Source organism: Megalobrama amblycephala, linkage group LG24 (genome assembly GCF_018812025.1).
Source record: "Megalobrama amblycephala isolate DHTTF-2021 linkage group LG24, ASM1881202v1, whole genome shotgun sequence".
In the NCBI taxonomy this organism is placed as follows: domain Eukaryota; kingdom Metazoa; phylum Chordata; class Actinopteri; order Cypriniformes; family Xenocyprididae; genus Megalobrama; species Megalobrama amblycephala.
In genome coordinates this window covers 8,220,516-8,239,075 of record NC_063067.1, presented here as the reverse complement: position 1 = coordinate 8,239,075, position 18,560 = coordinate 8,220,516, and the positions used below count along the sequence as shown (strand labels likewise).

Below are 18,560 nucleotides of genomic sequence, written 5' to 3'. Positions count from 1 at the left end.
CTACTATTTGAGCTACAGAAATGCTCAGAATCCAATGTATTTCTTAAAAAAAAACAACAACATTGGTTTCACTGATTCATCAGCTGTTGTAATAAATTAGATATTTCTATATCTAGCTGGTGCTGCACACAGACCATACGAAGAGGTTAAGGTAAGCATTTTCATTTATTGAAATCGATGGCAACTGAACAAATTAAGGCTCATGAACAAACATCTTAGAAAGCACTGTAAATAAATGCATATTTTAAAAATATAAAAATAAAAATTACAAAATAAAATAATTTATTGTGAAGTCTAATGACCACAGACATCAATATATTTTTCAATAATTTAACTTCCAGTCATTCCATTTTAGAGTAGGGATCGCCACTTATGGCAATTTATATCAAACATTCCAGATTAAGTGTATTTCTATGTGAGATTCGAGGTGTTGAGATATTCTCAGACGTACTGTACATTTGTTGTAGTTATAGTATTGAAAATGACTAACAGCAGTACATAAAATGAAATAATAATAGAGTATTAATACATCTGCACAGTTGTATATGGCTTGTGTGTGAGGCGATACAGAACTCTCATATAATGTATATAATTCCGTTATATTATTGTGTTTGCTGGCAAACATTTAATGGTGTTTCACAGTTTTTTGTAAGTCAAATTAAATTGACTTAAGAAGAATGTACACAAACTCTTCTTTTTTTCTGAACATTACTGAAAACTTACAAAGAAAGAAAAACTGTCATTGTCTTTGGTTATAAACCCATTGCATCAAACAGTTGCATGCTTAAAAATAGATATAACCTACTAGTTTAAATGACCATTTGATTTTTATTATAAGCCTAGTTTTTCTACTGAATATAACAGTGTTTGTGTTTTCATACCAAATGTCCCAGTATCTTTTACACTCAGAACTGGCATTTCACATTCACATTTCTACACCACCTACATTTCAAGACACAAACTTTACTCATCCTGTGGTTTAGTAGACTTTTGCTAGTGATAATTAAAAAAAAAAAAAAAATTACATAGGAAAGAAAATGCTTAGATTGGCAGTCTTATATGAGGAACACATTCTGTTCTCTTTAGTGTTTTCTGTTTTTGCATTCTTGGTAAGATGTGTAATATTCTGTAAATTTGGGTCTGTGAAATGTTTGCTAGCACTGAAAATTGCGATGTGTTGGATTCTGCTAATGAATGGCGTAAATGTGCCGTGATCTGCACTAAAAAGTGAATGACAATGCTGACAAGTTTGGCAGAATAGTCTCAAAATTTTGAGTCTTTTAAGTGCAAAGTGTTTGGAAACCTGTCAGTGGCCGATAATACAAAAAAAGATGCTTAATTAAGAATTCAGGGTACTTTAAAGGTGCAGTAAGCGATTTCTGAGAAACGCTGTTGAAAGTGGATCGGACCGAGCACCACAACACACTTGTAGCCAATCAGCAGTAGGGGGCGTGTCCACTCATGATGGGGGAGGAGAGAGAGTGAGTAAGAGGGAGATTTGAAGAAAGACTGTAGAAAAAGAGACATTACAAAAAAGAAAATGTCAGAGGAATACCACTGAAAAATGAAGGGTTATAATCAGACATGAGCTTTAGGACCCGCGGTAATATTAGAAAAGCTTTCCAGCGCTAGAGAGACCTAAACGGGAAGGCCTGAAAATAGACTCTGAGGTTGCCGTTGTTTCTGCTTCATACGTGAGTAACATTGGTTTTGCTGTTTCATAGAACCAAGATGATGTAATGTTAGCAATTGTAACAGGACGGTTTTGAGTGTCATTGTTTGTCTGGAGCTGGTGTGCTGCTGGTGACTAACAACCAGTGTTGCCAAGTCCGCGATTTTTCCCACAGAATTGGGCTACTTTAACGCTGTTGCAGTATAACTATAATAACATGATATTTAGGCCCAGGAATGTGATCGATTTTTACCGGGAGACCCCCCCTGAAACGCGATTGGGCTAGTTTTGAGCAGCAATTGGGAACTCTGCTAACAACCAACTCTTACTTCCATATACTTGTGTACTGAAAGTTAATTTTTTTGTCATTGGTTCGTTATCTTTGCTTTATTTTGCTTCGCTTCAGCTATGATAAAGAGACATCCACTCACTTCCATTGCATGTTTGTGCATTTTGGGGGCGGAACAATGAAGAAGGGGTGTGTTTGTTTGGGTTGATTTCAAATATCAACAGTGTTTGGCCCTGTCTCAAACTGAACCCTAAGTCCTTGCAATCTGAGTCCACACTTTTGTGATATAATGCTTGCGGACTTGCGGGCTCAGCAAAAGTGTGCATCTAGGGCGGATATCAGCTGCAAAGGGGGTGTTAACGAGCACCTTTCTGATACCTAAAATGACAAATGGGACACTATGCTGCATTTGGTGGCCAATGTAAGACTGCAAGTGCATATGAAGTGTGAAATTTGGGACAGGGCCTTTCTCAGAAATTGCTTATTGCACCTTTTAATAAACATTATTTGGGATTTAAGTTTATAACACTTAAAGTTTATTTGGCTGTTGTGCTATACCTTATAATCAAATACAGGTGAACTAAATGTCAGAGTGTGTAGTGTTTAAAATCTGGACAGAACAACATAATATAGTTATGCAGTATGCAAGCCTAATATGAATAAAATAAACCAGTAAATCATAAAAAAATGAAGGCATCAATTACCAGAGAAGGTGCTGTTAAGAAGAATTCCTAGTCTTGGAATGTTCTCATTATATATTTATTTAAGTATTCACCCAAGTAAGTAATAGTGTTAATCTCTGTATATTGTCTTGATTTTCCTGCTCTCGTAAAACAGTGTTACCGAAAAGTTCGAACATCACACAGATACACAGACACAAAACACTACAAGAGCACATTCACTACATATATTTCTTTTTTAAAAACCAATAGGCAAAATAGCCCATCCCCCCGAGAGAGCCCATTAAGAAGGACGCCCCAAAGAAGGACGGGGGCTTCTTTTTTACCATTCGGAATGCATTGGGTAGAACCGCAGAGAGCAGGGTCGTGTGGATGTCCCCCAACACCTTGCGGAAAGCGTAGCGCTTCTGCACCCGCTCAAAAAACGACTGCAGGTTCGGCCGGCTCCCGTCCTCCCAGTATTTCCTTGAGAGTCCCAAGAACTTGAGCCTGTGCAATGTGGCTCCAAGACAAATATCAGCTAGTGTAAAAGTAGGTCCACAAAGCCACAATTCACATTTTTGACCTGTGTAGACAGGAAAGACAACTTGTAGATGTTCTTGAAAAAGTAAGATCAGAAACAGCGGTTCTCAAAGCTAATATTTCTAATGTAAATGAATACAGACTAACAAATTAATTCTTGTGATTTACAGGAATAAAATGACAAAGAAAAATCCAGATCATGTTTAAAAATAGTTTGTATTTTTTTTTTATCAATAAAACGCAATGAAATAAAAATAAACTTGTTTTAAATAAAGTAACATTTGTTATATTTTTATTTAATTTTTATTAATGCTTTGCTTTAATAAAATAAATCATAAAATAGGTTAAAATAAGTTTATTAAATAAGGTGATTATTTTTTATGTTTATATATATATATATATATATATATATATATATATATATATATATATATATATATATATATATATATATATATATATATATATATATATAATTACAGTACAGTCCAAAAGTTTGGAACCACTAAGATTTTTAATGTTTTTAAAAGAAGTTTCGTCTGCTCACCAAGGCTACATTTATTTAATTAAAAATACAGCAAAAAACAGTAATATTGTGAAATATTATTACAATTTAAAATAACTGTGTACTATTTAAATATATTTGAAAAAGTAATTTATTCCTGTGATGCAAAGCTGAATTTTCAGCATCGTTACTCCAGTCTTCAGTGTCACATGATCCTTCAGAAATCATTCTAATATGCTGATTTGCTGCTCAATAAACATTTATGATTATTTTCAATGTTGAAAACAGTTGTGTACTTTTTTTTTCAGGATTCCTTGATGAATAGAAAGTTCAAAAGAACAGCATTTATCTGAAATACAAAGCTTCTGTAGCATTATACACTACCGTTCAAAAGTTTGGGGTCAGTAAGAATTTTTATTTTTATTTTTTTGAAAAGAAATTAAAGAAATGAATACTTTTATTCAGCAAGGATGCATTAAATCAATCAAAAGTGGCAGTAAAGACATTTATAATGTTACAAAAGATTAGATTTCAGATAAACACTGTTCTTTTGAACTTTCTATTCATCAAATAATCCTGAAAAAAAATATTGTACACAAATATTTTGTACAATTGTACACATTAAATGTTTCTTGAGCAGCAGATCAGCATATTAGAATGATTTCTGAAGGATCATGTGACACTGAAGACTGGAGTAATGATGCTGAAAATTCAGCTTTGCATCACAGGAATAAATTACTTTGTGAAATATATTCAAATAGAAAACAGTTATTTTAAATTGTAATAATATTTCACAATATTACTGTTTTTTACTGTATTTTTAATTAAATAAATGTTGCCTTGGTGAGCAGACGAAACTTCTTTTAAAAACATTAAAAATCTTAGTGGTTCCAAACTTTTGGACTGTACTATATATATATAAAAAATTTAATCTTATTTTTTTTATTTATTATTTATTTTATTTGTTGAAATGAATGGGAAAGAAAAAAAAAACAGATAACACACCTTGATATTCCAGTTTTCTTTTTTCCAGCTCTGCCTCTACTTGGTCTAGTACCATTCCCAACTCTCCAAGAATTTTTTTCAGGTAGTTCACATTGTCGTGGTCCAAGATTTTTGCCTAGAAATTGTAAGTATTCAAGACCAGGACAAGCTATTATTTTATATGCAGACTAAGATATGACTGCAGTATTATCTCATATTTCAGCTAAGCATCCATTCAAATTACGTTATGCAACATGTATGCAGTTAAACTTCTAGCTTACCATGAGCTTTTTCTGCTTGGAGAGGTATGGCTCTGTCAGTTGGGGTTCCTCATGGTCCAACTTCATCAGTTCAGATGCTGCATTGGCCAAATGTCCTGAAGGAAATCAGACCAGAATGTCTACGTCAGTAAGAGAGCTTTCATCTGGTTACATATTTACATTGTAAAACCCCAGAAATCTGTAAAGTTATCCAGGTCTTGTAGCCTTAGAAATTCCTTCATGATGAGTTATGTGTACAGTAGTTAATACTGTAACTGTCAGGTGGCACACTGTGAACTGGCACTTTTTTTCTGCAAAGTTTTAATGTTCCTGACAAGTAATTAAGAGATTTAATAAGACTTTACACATAAAATCAAAGCAGTGACTGTGATAAAAAACACCTATCATAGGGACCCCTTCCAAGTTATAAACCATAAAAGAGATTTATTTGCAATTATGCTGGGTTTCCATGACAATTTATTATGCTGCAATACATTGGCTGGATCAGCTCTTTGGCCTGATTTACATTGTACTGGCGCATTATGTAATAGGTGAGCAGTGTGGGTTTACAGAGGATTGAATATCGATGAACTCTGAATAAACAGGCCAGCATTAGAGCATTTTAGTGAGAGGATGTCACTTTACAGGCATTTGAGACAGCAATTTGCTTTAAAACATGAAATCTGATAAATAAAAGGATTCCCAGACTAAGCAGATTTTGCTTTCTACACACTTAAAAATAAAGATTCCAAAAAGGGGTTTGGTTAACACTTTATTTTTTTGGTCAATATAATGTCATCTAACTGTCATTAGAGTATAAGCAGACTGTTAGGTTAGGTGATAGTAGAATAAGTTGACATGTAATTAAAAAAAATTACTTATAGTCAGTAGTAAGCACGTGTCTCAGAACACCAACTGTTTCTAAAGCAACCTGAGCTTCTAAAGGCACACAGCAAAATCGCCAGAGTTAAATCAACTCTGCTCGGAATACATATGGGCCCTCTCTAAATAGTGTTAAAGTAACACTGAAGCAGAGTTAAAGTTAATTAATCGCTTAATTATCTCATTAAGTGATGATTGAGCTTTAGTGATGAACACCTGCTGTTAACAAGCAGAATCAATGAAGAAAAGAGAAACACAAGAACTGCAACTGACTTCAGTCACAGTCTTAGATAAAATCACCTGAAGACATCATATCTCTCAAGATCTCAGCAGAGGAGGATTATCTTTTCTTCAGTTATTCTGCTTGTTAACAGCAGGTGTTCATCACTAATGCCCATTCATCGCCTAATTATACATATTTAAAGTCCCCCTGTAGTCAATAATTTTATCCCTTAAAACTCATCTTTGATCACCAAAATTACATATTTAAATTCTTAATGCCTTAAAACAGCTTGAATGTAACTCTACACCCCTCCCTCATTTAGTATAGGCGGATCTATGAATATGCTCATGCCAGCTCAGAGAGCCACTCGGTCAACTTACTGAGGTAAACGCTGCACGACGGTATCGCTTTTTACAACGTCAGTCACATAACAGTAATTAATATGATTAGACTTTTGCTTGACTATGTTATCAAACAGCTAATAATGTGTTGATAATGTTACACAAACATGTTCTCGTTCGCGAGTCAGACAGCTGTCTTCTAAAAATTACTATCCTTAGAAATGCTTTGAACACCTTAAGGTCAGTGGAGAAACGCATATAGTTAATCATAATATTGTTATATACAATATACACCTACTATATTGCTTAATCTACCCGATTTTTCAAATAAAAAAAATAAAAAAATACCGGGATAACCTGGCTTCTCTTGAGACTCAACTGCTTCAGATCAGTCATAGTTAATGATATGCTAAAGCCTGCCGGCATGTCGACGTGATTGGTAACAAGGTAGTTTGTGACGTCAGAAACACCAGCGATTTCAAACCGCGTCTTTAGATCACTGCAGTTTTAAGGAGAAATACTCAGCAATGTTGTTGACTGATGAATTTGCACATGATTTGTCTGAAAGCATATTAAAAACACCACATAGACATATAAACAACATTAAAACTTGATTTTCACCACAGAAAGGACATTCTTTGCAATTATTATTATATATATTTTTTTTACAGTAGGAAATCACGGTGCACTGAATTGTAGCATCACTTACTACGTATTTCAGCAGTGGCGTACTTTGGGATCATGGAGTCAATTGTGAGTTCAGGATGCAGGATGCATCCATGTGTGTAAGCATCCATGGGCAGTCCGTCCAGCAGCTCACGGTACTGCTGTACCCTTGCATACAATGGAGTGCCTTCATCCGGAATCAGCTGGGCTACTGTGTCTGAAAGAAAAAAGAACACACATACACAAAGTATTTTGATATACATAAATATACCCATGAATCTTCTGATCTGGTCATACAGTATATCCTGGCTGGAGAGGTGTGAATGTGTGCAGGGTTAGACCGAACATGAATGGAGAGATCTGAGGCACATGTGAGCAAATATATCAGATTTGGGCCACTTTTGCCTGCAGTGTGAACGTAGCCCAAGACAAAAGAGATAATAGACTGAACGGATGCTTTGGAGATGTGAATAAACATCAGTTAGCATTTTAGAGTCTCCTCTAAATAAAATCACATGGCATGGTCTTAAAAAATATTTCATAAAAAACTACAGATATCATGTTCAATTTTAAAATATAACATAAAACATGAGGCTTTAGGTGCATTGAGATTCTAAACAGCAGCAAGGTCAATTTTGTGTCAAAGATATTTCATGCAAACAAATTTCTAATATCTTGAGGACAACAAAATACCAAGTGACTTCTTTATATTTATACATTCAGCGTACACTGTAAAAGAAATCCGTAAGAAAAAATGGATAATGTACTGGCAGAAAATGACCAGGACATTATCCAGTAATTTTACAGACATTTACATTAACACTAAAACACAATGCAGTGGAGTTCAAAATTCAAAATACAGGGAAAACACCTGTAAAAAAAATAAATACAGAAAATTCTATCAAATTAATACAGTATATTGTGCCCTATTTTTACAGTTTTTTTGTTTTGTTTTTTTTTGAGTGTATTAGGCTTTATTTTAGAGTTTGCAGTGCACTAAATATTAAACTTTTGCATTTACTTTAGCCTGAAACATATAACATATAGACTCAATTTGAATTTAATTTTTTAAAAACAATTTCTTTCTTTTATTTTATAAGTTTCAATATATATTTGGTCAAAGATATAATGTGAAAATATTAGTCAAACAGCCAGTGATCAAAATAAAAATCAAGTTTAATTTCAAACACATGCAACAGTTTTATGACAAATTATTTTGGTAATAAATTTGTGTCTGGACACTCTAAAATGTCAAATATAGTGCAGAAGTCTCTGTTTCAATCTCTTTAAGACCATTGAGCGATTGAGTGATCATGCTCAGCTCTTCTCACTGAGTGAGTGATCTTGGATCAGAAAACACTTCAGTGAAAACACTCCCACACACAAACTGTGAAGACATTCAAAATGACACATAGTCATAACTGTGTGAGAAAAAATATAGTGCACTACAATGATGGTGATTTAGTGCTTGTATTGCTTACACGGGCCTTTAACTTTATACACACATATGGCAACAAATAATTGCACTGTTAGAATTAAAAGGACTTCAGAGAAACACAAACCAATGTTTACAGATCAACTTTATCTGACATAGTTGTAATAGATCTCTTTAAACTGCAATTATTTATTTATTTCAAATTGTTTACAGTTATATAATTCTGTTTATGTATAGATAATTATGATTTATTAAAAAAAAAAAAAAAATCAAAATACTTATTGAGAGTATTCTGACCAATTCCCTCACAGTGTGGTATGGCAGCTGCATGGCTAGTGAAAGGAAAGCCCTGCAAAAGGTGGTGAATACTGCCCAACGAATCATTGGCACTCAATTACCAGCAATTGAACATCTTCACCACAGATGGTGTTTGTGCAGAGCTCATAAAATCATAAGAGAATCCTCTCATCCCAACCATAAAATGTTTAAATTGCTCCCGTCTGGGAAGAGATACATGAGCATCCACACTTAGGGCCAGCTTCTTCCCGTCAACCATCACCCTATTGAACTCTACATTACACCGCTAGGTTTATACTACTAAATGGATCTATATACTTTTTTTAACTTTCTCTTTTTGAGGTATATATTTATTACAACCTGAATTCCGGAAATGTTGGGACGTTTTTTAAATTTGAATAAAATGAAAACAAAGACTTTCAAATCATTTCACAATAGAACATAGATAGCGTAACAAAAGTTTAAATGGAGAAAATTTACACTTTTATCCACTAAATGAGCTCATTTCAAAATTTGATGCCTGCTATAGGTCTCAAAAAAGTTGGCACGGGGACAACAAATGGCTGAAAAAGCCATAAATTTTCAAAAGATTCAGCTGGGAGAACATCTAGCAACTAATTAAGTTAACTGATATCAGGTCTGTTACATGATTAGCTATAAAAGGGATGTCTTAGAGAGGCAGAGTCTCTAAAGATGGGCAATCTGTGAAAGAGTGCGTAAAAATATTGTGGAATACTTTAAAAACAATGTTCCTCAACGTCAAATTGCAAAGGTTTACAAATCTCATCATCTACGATGCATAACATCATCAAAAGATTCAGAGAAACTGGAGAAATCTCTGTGCGTAAGGGACAAGGCCGAAGAACTTTATTGGATGCCTGTGGTCTTCAGGCCCTCAGATGACACTGCATCACTCATCGGCATGATTGTGTCAATGACATTACTAAATGGGCCCAGGAATACTTCCAGAAACCACTGTCGGTAAACACAATCCGCCGTGCCATCTGCAGATGCCAACTAAAGCTCTATCATGCAAAAAAGAAGCCATATGTGAACATGGTCCAGAAGCGCTGTCGTGTCCTGTGGGCCAAGGCTCATTTAAGGCTCCGGTTTACTTCAAACGAACTTCTTTTTCGTTCTTCGTTTAGGAGTAAAACGAAGTTCGAAATGCGTGACCAGCGATATACTGTAAACGAACATCTGACACCGCCCACACTGCTGAGATCGACGGTTAGATGATTATGTAAATATGTGCACTTTCTTCTCAGTAACAAAATAAACACAAGAAAAATGAGAAAACAGTTAGCATTTATTATAGAAAGCATAAGAAAAGCGTCTAATCATAACAGCATGGGAATGTTAGCACGAGCTCTGCAAATCAGCACTCCAGTCACGTCACGTCTTCATATAGCACTTTATTCAATGGACTGCTTAAAATCAAGCAGTTTTACAGTATTAAACATGAAAAACAGTGTTAGTGCTTCATCTTTTTACAAGCACAACTTCATTTTGTACTATAAAGCGGCTATCCAATGTGTTCATGTTTTCACCCGCAGAGATCTTACCTCAACAAAACTCAATAGATCAAATGAGTCAGAGACGCGGTCCACGCGAGTGAAGGCGAAGCCTCAGCGCACACCCCCTATTACGTTATCGTCACCGACCAATGGTAGTACAAAGGTGTTTTGCAGCTGGAACAAACTTTTCCTGAAAGTTTCGAACTTCCAAAAAGAACACAAAACAACTTTGTTTTGGCCTGATTTTGTTCAAAATGACGTCACATCAGTTCGTTCTTCGATTTTGTTTGAAGTATACCGGGGCCTTTAAAATGGACTGTTTCAAAGTGGAAAAGCGTTCTATGGTCAGACGAGTCCAAATTTGACATTCTTGTTTGAAATCACAGACGCCGTGTCCTCCGGGCTAAAGAGGAGGGAGACCTTCCAGCGTGTTATCAGTGTTCAGTTCAAAAGCCAGCATCTCTGATGGTATGAGGGTGCATAAGTGCATACGGTATGGGCAGCTTGCATGTTTTGGAAGGCACTATGAATGCTGAAAGGTATATAAAGGTTTTAGAGCAACATATGCTTCCCTCCAGATGACGTCTATTTCAGGGAAGGCCTTGTGTATTTCAGCAGGACAATGCAAAACCACATACTGCAGCTATTACAACAGCATGGCTTTGTCATAGAAGAGTGCCTGCAGTCTAGATCTTTCACCTACAGAGGAAAATACGTCAAAGACGACCACAAACTCTTCAGCAGCTGGAAACCTATATCATGGGACCAAATTTCCACACCAAAACTCCAGAAACTCATAACCTCGATGCCCAGACATCTTCACACTGTTTTGAAAAGAAGAGGAGATGCTACACCATGGTAAACATGCCCCCGTCCCAACTATTTTGAGACCTGTAGCAGGCATCAAATTTGAAATGAGCTCATTTTGTGCATAAAATTGTAAATTTCTCAGTTTAAACACTTATGTTATCTATGTTCTATTGTGAATAAAATATTGGCTCATGTGATTTGAAAGTCTTTAAGTTTTCATTTTATTCAAATTAAAAAAATGTCCCAACATTTCCGGAATTCGGGTTGTATTCAGCAATTTATTTATTATTGTTGATACATATTTTATAATTGCACTTTTGTCTATTTGCACAATGCTACTATTTGCACTTCTGGTAGATGCTAATCTGCATTTCGTTGATGAGTACTTGTACTTTGCAATGACAATAAAGTTGTATCTATCTATCTATCTATCTATCTAATCATAGTTTCCATTACAGAGTTCAAGATAAATCTTTTCATTACTACTGTAGCTGCTACTTTAAAATTATTATTAAACAGCAAGCACAAACTATGCAAAAGCGGCAGCCCTTCCAGCGCACTCAGTGTCCGAATTCACTCACTCATTTTCATTCACTCCTTCAAATGGAGTATATTAGTGGAGTAATGTAGGGAATAGTGAATAGGGGGTGATTTCAGACACAGCCTAGGCATACTAGTAACTTCCAGGCAGGTGTGTTGAAGCAAGTTAAAGCTAAAATCTGTATAGGACAGTGGCCCTCCAGGAGCAGGTTTGGACACCCCTGCCATAGAGTGTTAGGTACAGTAACAAGCAAGGTATCTTTCTGCATGAGTCATGAATAAGTGGTTTGTCAACCATACCTCCGACAAAGTTGGTCTCTATATAATCAATGATTTGGTTGTAGTCACTGACGATAGTGTCTCCGTGGATGAAAACTGGCACTTCCTCCCCTAGGTTGAGCCTCATGAACCAAGGCTCCTTGTGCTCAGTGAGAGGCAGACTGACATCCCGTTCTTCACACAGCAACCCTTTCTCATTGATCACCAGACGCACCTGCCAGAAAACACACACATGACATCATCATGATGCCTTATGACCTGAGATGTTTAGAATTTCGAAAAAGGTTTAAAATTCAAAGAAAATGTTGTCATTAATGGGGTCCAATAATGTCCCTTTCACAAGATGTAATATAAGTCTCTGGTGTCCCCAGAATGTGTCTGTGAAGTTTCAGCTCAAAATACCCCACAGATCATTTATTATAACTTGTCAAATTTGCCCCTATTTTGGTGTAAGCAAAAACACGCCATTTTTGTGTGTGTCCCTTTAAATGCAAATGAGCTGCTGCTCCCGGCCCCCTTTCCAGAAGAGGGCGGAGCTTTAGCAGCTCGTGCTTCTGTTGCTCAACAACAACAAAGCTGGAGAATCTCACACAGCTGAAATGAAGATTGTCAGTAACAGCGTTCAGCCTTACATTGTTCAAACCGGAGTCAACACTGATGGAGAGACTCAGGAAGAAGTTACAACTTTTAGAATGAAACTGGAAGTTTCTGAATGCTTAGTGGATAAATGTATGTAGTTGCTGTGGAGTTGATTCAACTCATCGACTAGCATGTGCCGTCATGTTAATCTTTTGTGCAAATCCAGTGTTGAATTGACCTTCGTTTGTGAAGCAGTCCGGTGTAAAGCATGGTAACAACAACTTTGTTGCATGTTCTCGGGGGCAGGGTTTATGTAAATTTTAAAGTTAGTGATGTCACTAACCCGGGAAGAAGCTTGTTGTAGTCCCTACAAGCCATTTGTTGTAGTCCTTAAAAAGTGATTTCTGTAAAAGAAAATATCTCCCTTTGCATTGAACTTTGAGCGTCGTAACTTTGCAGATGTTGTTTATGCTCAAACAGCAACATTACACACTAACTAAAGATAAAAAAGTGAAACCATAATCAACCACCCCTTTAAAACTAAATATCAAATACTAGGAAATTCTTAATTTTGCAGTTCAGCTTTCCATTTTGAATAGTATGCTATGCTTTGATGATAATATAAATCTGTAATGAAGAAAATTGTATTAAATAAAAGCATTCTCACAGTGGCCTGAGACATTTGGTCCCACTTCATGTCAGCTATGCAACACAAACCAGTTCAGAGATTTTCTACACTGTTTTTTTCAACACTGTATCTATTCAACAATCATTGTAAATCAAGTTTTGAAGGCATTCAGGATTTAATTAAATGTCTGGCTGGCCAGCTGTTAGAAATTAGATTAAATAAAACATCTGATTGCTTGTTTATTGCTATGTAGGTCTAATTTTCTTCTTGTTCACAATATGCAAGGCTTAAACTGCCTGTTTGTATAAAAAAAGTGACTTTCTACACTAGAAAAAAGATTCAATGGGCTTCTACTGTATATAGAACCATTTATGCCAAAAAGGTGCTATATTAGGAGAAATGTCTTAAACGATTGTATAATACTTTGTTGTCTAGTGATAAAGTATGTTTACAAGCTGATTAATTCATAAAATTGAATTAAAATTAAAAATGAATTAAAATTAAAGTTCCTATGATGGGAACCGCTAAAAGGTACAGTATATGAAGCGCCTGACAGAACCCTTTAAGATGCTATATAGAACCTTTTCTTCTAATACTGAAAGATCTACTGCAGTAACTATAGCAACTATACATATAGAAACTATAGCAATATGGGAATATGGGAAAAAGACTTGCTATCTCTATCCAGAAAATTGTATTGTATCCTGACATTTTGGCATTCAGCTAAACAACACAATGTGATTTAGATAGCTATTTAAAGAGAACATCTTGATTTAAGTCTTAATATACACCAGGAATCTGGTCTTCTTCCAGATCTGGTTAAAAGTAAGATACAATCCAGTCTCATTCTACAAAACCAGATTAATTGATCAAGATAAAACAAGGAGTGCTGACTGATGAGTGACAAGAGCATCAATCAGCAGCTTGAGCAATGCCTAATGAATGTCAGACTATATTCAGCGTGGACTGGGAAGTGTTGCAAAGCCTATAGACACATCTGATGAAGCACTTCACAACAACTGTGCAATGTCTGGATCTGAACAGACACAAAATAATCAACTGGAAAAAGGCTCAGCCGGCATTACAGCTGAACTTTATACAGCTTCATCAAGAAGATCCATTGATTCAATACAATTCATCACAAAAACAAAGGCTCAAGGCAGTGATATTGAAAGGTCAGCAGCACCGGTCTGTTTTCTGAGATGACAGGGCTGTTTTGATGTTCATCCCCAATAAATGTTCTCCAATTAATATTTCTATAAAAAGGCAGTCAATTTCTCCGGAGCATCAAGAGAAAAACACTCAATGGTGTAAAGCTTTCCCATGTTTAGCTGTATTTCTCAGTCGGCTGGTAAGTAAATAGGAGATGGATTTTGGCAGGTCATTGATTTTTTGCTCAGCTTTCCATGCAAGTCTGTAACTACTGTAATCAGCAAAATGAATCACTTTGCGATCTGAGCCTCACCAATGTTTTGGTCAATTTAATATTGTTGTCAGGAGTCAGGTTTAGCTTAGGTAACACGTGACATTCATTCAAATTATGCAAACAGGAACAGCAGACTGACTGTGGAGAGAGGCGTTTCTTGCACAACAAATACTGAGCCTGACACCTGGTGCGTCATTCCACCAAATATGGGGCCTTGCACTTTTGCACTTTGAATCAGTGAATTTTTAAAATAAATATTCTATTAGAATAAACATTTTATGAGACTAAAAGTGTTAATAAAATGCATTGTGGCATCCCATGCTACGACTAACATTTAATATACGTTGGAATATTGCAATGCCTTTAAAAAAGGGTTGACGGTCATATTTAGCCATTTAGCCAATACTAGCCTTGTGCTCAAGGTCATGACACTACAAGGCGACAAGGGGTTTACTAGAAAGACAGTCTAACGCTTATATATATATATATATATATATATATATATATATATATATATATATATATATATATATATATATATATATATATATATATATGCACAGTTTGATTTGAAAAAAAAAATTCTATCATATATAGTATATATATATATATATATATATATATATATATATATATATATATATATATATATATATACGTATATAATAGTGTGTCTGTGTAAATGTGTGAAATGTATATTGTATTTATTTATAAATTATGTATATATGCATGTTTATTAAAAGGCATAATATGCAGAAATATGCACAAATGCATTAAATGCACTGAAATATATATAAATATTTAAAACATAATATATATATATATATATATATATATATATATATATATATATATATATATATATATATATATATATATAAATTATTTATAAATTATGTATTTATTCATGTTTATTAAAAGGCATAACATGTAGAAATATGCACAAATGCATTAAATGCACTGAAATATATATAAATATTTAAAACATAATTTATATATATATATATATATATATATATATATATATATATATATATATATATGCACAGTTTGAATTGAGAAATTTCTATCATATATGGTATATTTAATATATACGTATATAATAGTGTGTGTATGTGTAAATGTGAAATGTATTTTGTATTTATTTATAAATTATGTATTTATTCATGTTTATTAAAAAGGCATAATATGCATAAATGCATTAAATGCATTGAAAATATATAAATATTTAAAACAATAATTAATATGCACAGTTTGAACTGAAAAAAAATCTATCATATATAGTATGTGGTTGTGTATGTGTGAAATGTATAGTGTATGTATTCATAAATAATGTATTTATTCATATTTATTAAAATGCATAGTATGCATAAAATGCACAGAAATATATATATATATATGCACAGTTTGATTTGGAAAAATAAAATACTATCATATTTCATATCCATAAATATAATAGTGTGTGTTTGTGTAAATGTATATTGCATTTATTTATGTTATATATATTTATTATATTAAAATGTGCATATATATATATATATATATATATATATATATATATATATATATATATATATATACACACACACACACACACACACACATTTCAAAAATAAATAAAATAATTATAAAATATAATACAGCAGGGAGATGATGAAAACCACTGGCCAAACGCATTAAAAATAAAATAAATGTATTCTCTCTTTTTTTTTTTTGCTGATATGTTAATATAAAATGCATATAATAACACATAGTAAAAGTTGGTGACAGTTTTAATTGTTAAAGTCCTTGTATACACATTCATGAGGGACACAAAAGACCCTGACTGAAATTTGCACGAAGCAGTTGACAGCAGAATACGAAATCACCGTTTGTTTTTCACAAAGCTTCCTCATTTTAATGAATAATTTAGAGTGCCATCATCCTCCAGAGCAAAGCAGCACACAACTCTTCAACAATAGCTTTATGCCCATCATATACAGTTAAATTCGCTATTTATTTGCTCCTAAATCAATCTGATAGACACTATGCATATAACTGATCGATGATACTGGGATGAGCTAGTCAAGTCAAAATGTTCCATCTTCTGCTGAGGTTTCGTAATGTCTTCATAAAGGACGCTACAGACAGGTAGGCCAATAAAACACGCGTCCATCCAGAGAAAGCGCAATATTATCTGACATTACTGGTCCCACTGCATAGTATAGAATCACCCACCATTTTCATGCTGTGTTTTTCTTACCTTCTGAGAGCTGAAGGACTGAGTCCAGTGATACAGAACGAGCCTGTCTTTGGAGTATGGCTTGTGTTCTATCGTGGGCTCGTGACTCTCCTCTCCGTCTGTGATTTTGCCATCTTCGTCCATGGCTGATATGGGCCACCAGCTACAGTTGGTGGGAGTAACATTGTTGGAAGACGCCATGACAGAGGATTCTGTGCGTGTGAGAGAGGAGCAGAGAGAGAGGGAGAGAGAGGGCAGGAGGGAGGGGAGAGATGGAGGGAGGACGAGCGCATGGAGATTTCAGCACCACGAACAGGGGCATCATCGACACGACATCCTCAGCCGCACTTTCGACCTGCTCGTTTACTCTCTGATTGTCCTCGAAAAATGTGTAGAAGGGTTAATGCAAAATAAGCATCTAGTTCAATATGCATAAAGGAAAAATTGTGTTTTTTTAATGCTGGTTAGCCTATTTGAAAAACGCTTGCCATTTTCTACAAAAAGATTTAGTGACTCTGACATGTAAAAAAAAAAATAATTGAACAACATTGAAGTATTTTTCAAAAATTTTTAAATGTACAGATTTTTGTACATTTTAATATAAAAATATAATCTTTGGACGGTTATAGCTTCTAAACAGTATTTTACTTTAGATAATTACAAATAATATTAATACATATTTTAAATTTTAAACATGTCCATCAAAAGAGGTGTATAGTAATGGTCTTTAAAAAAAAATTTCAAGAACTATTAATACAATAAAAAAAAAAAATAAAAAAAAAACTGCAATATAAACCCATGGTGAAATATTTGTCTCAAACGATGTGGTCTGTTCTGTTTAATGATGATTTACAAAGAATGAATATTGCTTTAACTACAGCTGGCAACCGCAATACCAGAAAGCTACCAGCAGAGGGCGCCGTTTTCCTCCACGCATGTGAATTCAAGTGGAGCTAATACAGATTTCTCTGTCAGCATTATCAGCTTAGATAATGATTCAGTGAGAGCAAGCTGGTCTCTGTTCAACAACCACTCGACCAAGACTGACAAACCATTTTACTAATATATATATATATATATATATATATACACACACACACAAATATATATATATATATATATGTATATATATGTGTGTGTGTGTGTGTGTGTGTGTGTGTGTGTGTGTGTGTGTGTGTGTGTGTGTGTTAATTTTACACTGATACTGTTTTTAGTTTCAAGCTGATATATATATATATATACTTATTTGTTTGTAGAGTCAGAGTCAAAGTTTTAATTTACATGCTTGTAAATATGCAGGCTATAATATTTCATAAGTACAAAACTTTCTTTCTTTCTTTTTTAACGCCATACCAGCTTCAAAGGCTATATTCATGGCGAGAATAAAGTATAATTAAATCAAAGGAATAAGTACAAAACAAGTGTGAGGAAGTAAAGTTAAGTTTAAGGTTAAGTAAACAAAGAAAAGGAATCTTAGGAATACATAAATAAATAATCAGAAAACCAATATACAACAGGAATAATTTTAGGTGCAATATCATATTTGTTATTTTTATTGCACTATCAGACTGATGTAACTCTAATTGAACTCTGCAAAACCTAAAAGGTCAAATCTTGGATGATTTGTTTACTGTACTCACTTTTTCACTTTTCGTTCTGTTTTTATTACTCTAGAAAAGTTTTTGTGCCCTGTAGCAAAAACGAAAAGGGATGCAACTACATGAACAGTTTCTAGAATCTAACTTTGAGAATAAACACTTAAAATAACAGACTCAGACTCCACCGACCCCTGATATGGACACTG

At 34.3% G+C, this 18,560-nt stretch overlaps 1 protein-coding gene across 2 annotated transcripts; it reads right to left on the bottom strand.

Annotated features, from left to right (window-relative positions):
• Positions 1-146: 146 nt before the first annotated feature.
• On the bottom strand, positions 147-17,295 carry gdap1l1 (ganglioside induced differentiation associated protein 1-like 1). Of its 2 annotated transcripts, XM_048178837.1 has the most exons (7): positions 16,778-17,295; positions 11,924-12,116; positions 7,068-7,241; positions 4,934-5,028; positions 4,674-4,788; positions 2,968-3,206; positions 147-1,509 (listed from the first exon to the last, which is right to left on the bottom strand). In XM_048178837.1, exons 1-7 carry the CDS (start codon positions 16,955-16,957, stop codon positions 1,348-1,350), a joined length of 1,158 nt encoding a protein of 385 aa, XP_048034794.1. In that variant the 5' UTR covers positions 16,958-17,295; the 3' UTR covers positions 147-1,347. The 2 variants fall into 2 exon arrangements, with proteins under 2 accessions (XP_048034794.1, XP_048034795.1); XM_048178838.1 differs by lacking the exon at positions 147-1,509 and having other exon boundaries at positions 2,705-3,206; positions 16,778-17,293.
• Between the last annotated feature and the right edge of the window lie 1,265 nt (positions 17,296-18,560).

Coding starts and splice junctions, on each gene's coding strand:
- gdap1l1 (XM_048178837.1), bottom strand. CDS start 16,957: ATGGCGTCTTCCAACAATGTTACTCCCACCAACTGTAGCTGGTGGCCC. Junction 5,029..7,067: donor CGCCACTGCTGAAATACGTA/GTAAGTGATGCT, acceptor GATTTCCTTCAG/GACATTTGGCCAATGCAGCA. Junction 3,207..4,673: donor AAGAAAACTGGAATATCAAG/GTGTGTTATCTG, acceptor CTGTCTACACAG/GTCAAAAATGTGAATTGTGG.